At 37.5% G+C, this 6000-nt stretch overlaps 1 protein-coding gene across 1 annotated transcript in view; it reads left to right on the top strand.

The window, feature by feature from the left end:
• The first annotated feature begins 1782 nt into the window (after positions 1–1782).
• The window catches only part of LOC134540311 (uncharacterized), a 131109-nt gene continuing 126891 nt past the window's right edge, over positions 1783–6000 (top strand). The window contains exon 1 of the mRNA XM_063382971.1: positions 1783–2013. Within this exon, the coding sequence (XP_063239041.1) occupies positions 1783–2013 (231 nt within the window). The remainder of the gene's footprint in view (positions 2014–6000) is intronic.

Genomic DNA, 6000 nt, shown 5'->3' with positions numbered 1-6000 from the left:
TTGCATTTATGAGTTTTCCAAATACAAAACAGTGCCAAACTACAACGGTGAATGTCCAAGAAATTGCATTAAATCAAAATTCTCCGTTGTATGATTCACTTAAAGAACGTTGAATTTTTTGTTCCCTGACATTTGGTTGCTCTCGGCGGCTCTGAATATGACGCAACCTTTGGTTCTCTCTCTCTCTTCTCTCCTCTCTCTCTTCTCTCTCATCTCTCTCTTTCTCTCTCTCTATTTCTCTCTCTCTTTCTCTCTCTCTTCTTCTCTCTCTCTCTCTTTCTCTTCTCTCTCTCTTCTCTCTCTCTCTCTCTCTTTCTCTCTCTTTCTCTCTCTCTCTTTCTCTCTCTCTCTCACTCTCTCTCTCTCTCTCTCTGAGAAACAACTCGGGTGATCTTTCACACTTACATATAAGTTATGTAAGCAGTACTAACAAATTATTCGCTCCCATTTATGTCTTTACGATACGCCACGTATGGCTGTTCCCCACTCTGATACCACAGGTACCTACAGTATCTTATTTCCTTCACAAGTTACTTAAATTTAGCCTTCGTGGTAGGAATGCGTATTGCCAAGTTTATTTTTAAAAAAAAAAAATTCTGGAGACCAGAAAAGTTCCACATAGTACCTCTTTATTTAACAGTCTGTTTCTTGTAACAAACCAAATAAATACTTGGTAAATCGCGAGACTTATATATTTGGTGTTTTTTTTTTTGGTTGGCTTCACCGCTCTGACGTCACGAACAAGGGAGAGAAAAAAGGAAAGCTTGGAGGAAGTCGTGAAAACTCGAACTTTCACGAGCGGCTGCGGCCTTCCAAATGGTCGGAAACTTTAAAGCTTTTTAAGCCTCTCGATCTTTTCAGATATGGACCGCGTGATCGAAGTTAACTCCATGTCGAACTGCCCCTATAGGTTGTTCCAGGAAACGTGATGTACGACCTGGAGAGCGAAGCACTGGTAACGTGTGTGACAAGAAAAAAGGAAAAAACAATTTACATTGGTCACTATTCACAGAAAAAAAAAAATCTTTTCTTTACCTTTACAATAAAAAATTCCTTAGGAAACCAGCACGAAATAGCTTGCAATTCTACAATAAATATATTGTATCTATGTAAAACACACGGCTATGGTTATTTTTGCATGTATGAAAATTTTTCTCGAGATAATACTTATTGTTTATAATTTTTAACCATATACAAACAACCAAATATGTTGTTTAGGAAATGAAACCATTTTCTTGGAACCCTGGACAAGTTTCACTGTCTGGGTTGTGATCAAAATTATAAAAGTAAACTAGCATGATATTAAAATATATTACTAAACTATGTGGACTAAGTACTTAAACATAGCCCCAAGCAAATATATTGTAAATGATTGTTTTAAAAAATTATTTGACTGTATCGTTAGCAGGAAAAAGAACTGAATAAAACATGCTGAAGATCCATAGTACAGACGTTTAAGGTGGCATATTTTCCAAATAACGTGACACAATTGTGCATCAAATAAATGTATTACTCTTAAATCACTAAACAACATAAATTAAGATTGTGTTTGTCTATTTTTTAACGTTTTTTTAGTGATGAACCTACAGACGAAGTTTGTTGGTCTAATTATATGTCCCATTCTGTATATGGAATAGATCATTCGTCGGTGGTCTGTGGAACGTTTTATGTCCCCAAATGTACCTGGTTCTCGGCACGTTTTTTGTCCCCAAATGTACCTGGTTCTCGGCACGTATTATGTCCCCAAATTTACCTGGTTCTCGGCACGTATTATGTCCCAAAATGTACCTGGTTCTCGGCACGTATTATGTCCCCATGTGTACCTGGTTCTCGGCACGCTTCATGTTCCCGACTGTACCAGCGATCCGCGGCAAGTTTCACGTCCCTCGACTGTACCGACGGCCTGTGGCACGTTTCATGTCCCCGGCTGTACCGGCGCGCAGCCCCGCTGAGGTCTCCATCAGCGCCGGAATTGCGTGCTGGCTTAATCGGCCGCAGAGCTGTCGTGTGGGGGTGCGTAGGGGGGAGGGAGGGTCACGTGGGAGGGCGTGAGCGGCGTCCGGGCTTGGGGGGGGGGGAGGGTGGCTCGCTCGCTGAAGCGTTTACGTGGCGCGGCAGTGCGCACATGCCTAAGGGTGTGGTAACATCCTACATTATTTTTCTTCTAATATTCCATGGGTTTTTTTTTTTTTTTTTTTTTTTTTTAGTAAATTCATACTATAACCACATTTAAAATATTCATAAAAAAATTTTTTTACCTTCAGAACAAATCCTTATTTAATGGTTTTTGCTGTCTTATAGGCTTCCTTTTTTATGTCAACACTTACACATAAATCATGAAATCGTGCATTTACCGTCCGTATGTATTTTCTTGTCTTTTAACTCTTTATTTTTAGGTTTTCCCCAAAACTACAGAAACATGAGATTTTCAGAGTTTTTTGGTAGAACCTATTTTTTAATGATTTACATACGATAAACTAAAAAAAGAATTTCATGACCACGGCCACATAACGAACGGTTGAACCAAAAATATATACCACGTGATTTCATGCATTCCGTTCAAGCTAGTGTTGACATAAATATAAACCTTTAAGGACGCAAAAACCATTATATAAGGGCTTTTATGGTATGCAAAATATTTTATAAACATTTATATATGGTTGTATTATGAATTTATTTGCAACCATTTGCAAAAAAAAAAACAATACCAAAAATAATAATTTAGGATACTACCTACTTAAGGCTCGAACTCAAAAAGCTATGTTGATTTTTTTTTTTTTTCGTTTATTTTATTTTAGGAATATTTCTAGAATTTTAACTCGATGCTTTCTCAGTGGCTGTTCTTTCGCTACTGAGGTTTTCAACAGCTATTCACTAATTAATACATGTTGCAAATACTCGTGGCCGAACAGAATTCCCGTTCCAGGTCTTATTTTATGTTTACGTTTAAATTTTACTAACTTTCAAGCCTTTTAAGTGGCTTAACCTTTACATAGTAAAACGATTTCTATTGCATACCTACTTTTTCCATTTTCAGCTGTCAAAATTGCATTTTTTTTATGTTTTTGGTAGTACAGGTAAGAATAATCAAAAGGAATAAATATCTAAAACATTTTTTTTTTAGTTTTAAACGCAATGCTACGTGCTAATTCGTGATACTGTTTAAATTTAGTTCAGAAAATTTATTTAATTATACTTACTCTTTGAAATCATCATAATTTTGACACTTTTAAAAGTCTAGGTCAAATAAAATCAATAGTTCAGAAATAAATTAAACCATTTTACGAACAAAAATAAAACAGTTATTTATTCATGTTGTATGTTCTCCTTACCCGTGATTTTATCGTATTCGAATTGCGGTATTCGATGTGGGAACTACTGGGGGTTTATGTATCCAAACGTCTTCATAAAAGTTATCCTGTTACCACGATGATACTGGTAAGCTTTAGAGCTTCGAACTTTTTTTTCGCTTAAAAATAAATGGTTTTTGAGTACAGACCGGAAAAAATTCGCATTATTTTCTATTGCTAAGTTGAAATCGAAAAACATTGTCAGTCTCGGGGGTTCATTGGCATGCACATGATGAGGTGGGATTTTTTTAAGGTGCTTCATTGGTAGAGGTATGGAAATATCGCGGATTCTTTTGTTCGCAAGCCAGAATGCAAATCCTCATACCGTTGCACATAGAGCAATGATTGGACCGCCCCTTTACGACTGTGAGCGAATGAGGCTCATTTAGGGGAGAATCAGGCGTATCAGGTAGTGCCGATCAAAGAGAACACATGGGTTCTCGCTTGAAAGAATAAAACCAAATCGGAAAGGCAAACGTTGGCGGAACAAGCATGAGGCTTTGAGTTTCAGTCCGAAGCCAAAACGAAATCGCGAAATTTCCATTCATTATGTTTCCAGTCCTTCTTGGCGTTTCAAGTAACGGAGACAAGAGTCTAGACCATCACCAAGTGACGACGCCAACTGCCAAGTTGTCGACAGTCTCTTGTTTCTGCTGTCGTGGTGTTCCATCGCGACAGACACTCAAACTTGTGGTCGGCCAGGCTTTGGAACGTGGAGAACTACGCATCACGGGGCAGGGGAAGGGACAGAAATGTGCTTTATCAAAGAGTACCGTTAGGGAATGTGGTTTATGTTCGTGTACACGAATATTTTTGTTCCGTTCACAAAACAAAAAAAAATACGCTTTAGTTTTGTATTTTCACAACTGTTGCGGTAGGGCATTATTAAAAAATTTTTTTAGCGTTTAGCACGATGCCTCAACTCGTTTTACAAGCAAAATTGCTGGCGGGAAATTTAAACTGTATCATTCGTTGGCAAAGAGCTCTGGGTCCTGTTCGGTGAAAGTCGAGAAGTTTTGTTTTTGTTTCTGTCGTTCACTTTCACCCTCTTTCTCCGTACCTCTCCCCACCCCCTCACCCTTCTCGCGCTCTATTTACGAAGCGGTGGCCGTTTTAATATGGAAGCCGCGCCATTCGTTCAAATTAAGGGCACACTTTGAACTGGGGAAGCGCCATAACGAAAATGTATGCGACCCTGCAGACCGTTAAGAGATGGGGGGTAAAAAAAAAAAAAGTAGTTTACATGCAGCGAGTGTGAGGATTGGTCGCTGCTGTGTTTTCTCCGCGAGATTGCTTTGAGCTGAAGCAATTCATTTCAAACACTTGGCGATGCAACGCCCTGAGAAAAATGTGGGGATCTTGGTACACTGTCTGCGGTTAGGCACCCCAGGGATCAACATCATTGATAACAGTGCATCGGTTACATATTAACACGTGATGAATCTGAACCTGAACCTGGGATGCAGGTTCGTCTTGAAAAAAAGTTAGTAAAAACTTATTTACGACTTGTGGTCGAAACTGCTTCCTAAGGCTGGTATACACAATCGAAGTTAGATTTTGAAGAAAAAAAATTGGTGTCTGTAAAGTCGGTTTACGGACGATAGTTTAACATGACAACGTCATAACAAAACATTGATGAAATGATTGCATACTTTATGACTAAAATATAATCATTTTATTTTAATAATAAAAGAATAAATACTTGAAATTATACTAGTAATCAGATTTTTAAAATCCAAGAATAATTAACCTTTATTGCCGAAATTGTTGTTGTAATAAGCAATGAAAACCACATTAACTTTTCACTTCACTTTATAAACAGTCGAGAGGAAGAGAGATAGATGCGGCGCAAGCGTACAATGAGCGTAACGGAACAATGTGCGTAACGGAACAATGTGCGTAACGGGACACTTTTTCGTGCGTGCAGCCGACGTTCATCGATTTATTAGACGTTCTCACGTCAAAAAAAAAACTTTTTTTTATTTCAAATAATAGAGCAATTACTCGAGTGCGTCTGGATAGTATTTAACTGAACAAATATTCACAACTACTGAAAATATTTAAGTGTCTTAAAATTATTTATTTGAATTATTTCGGGGGTAACAAAACGTCAGAAAAATGAATGACGGAAAAAAAATTCAATAATTTCACGGAAATCATATTACGGAAGGGATGAGTTTTGGGAACTGTGTTTGATTAAATGTCATTCAGATACTTAAGCCGGCTTTTACAGTAGTGAATTGAAGCAACTTATTACTCCATTTTATTTGTCTGCGAAGTTTAATGCTTAGATTTTACGTACCTGACTGCAGGTGGTCCTACCAAACCAAATACTAGGGCCTTTTTTTTTATCCTTCATGACAGATGAAGTGTGTGCTCTGTTTATTGGAACATATTGTGATTTTTTAATTAGGTTACGCACGGGCCTGAAACATTGAAACCAAAACTTAAATTCCCATGTATCCCTAATTTTAAATAGTTTCAGTTGTGAGTCGTGATTTTTCCTACTTCGGTGGAACCAACAGAGTTTTTGCTGTAATATTTGTTTTTGATTCCTTATCCATAGTATTGGCATGATAGTATATATTTTTTCAACTCTGTAATATGTTTAGCAATTATTAACAGGAAGCAGCTTGATGTAACCACCAAG

Source organism: Bacillus rossius, chromosome 16, assembly GCF_032445375.1.
Source record: "Bacillus rossius redtenbacheri isolate Brsri chromosome 16, Brsri_v3, whole genome shotgun sequence".
Taxonomy (NCBI): domain Eukaryota; kingdom Metazoa; phylum Arthropoda; class Insecta; order Phasmatodea; family Bacillidae; genus Bacillus; species Bacillus rossius.
The sequence above is the reverse complement of the archived record's forward strand: the minus strand, read 5'-3'. Positions and strand labels throughout refer to the sequence as shown.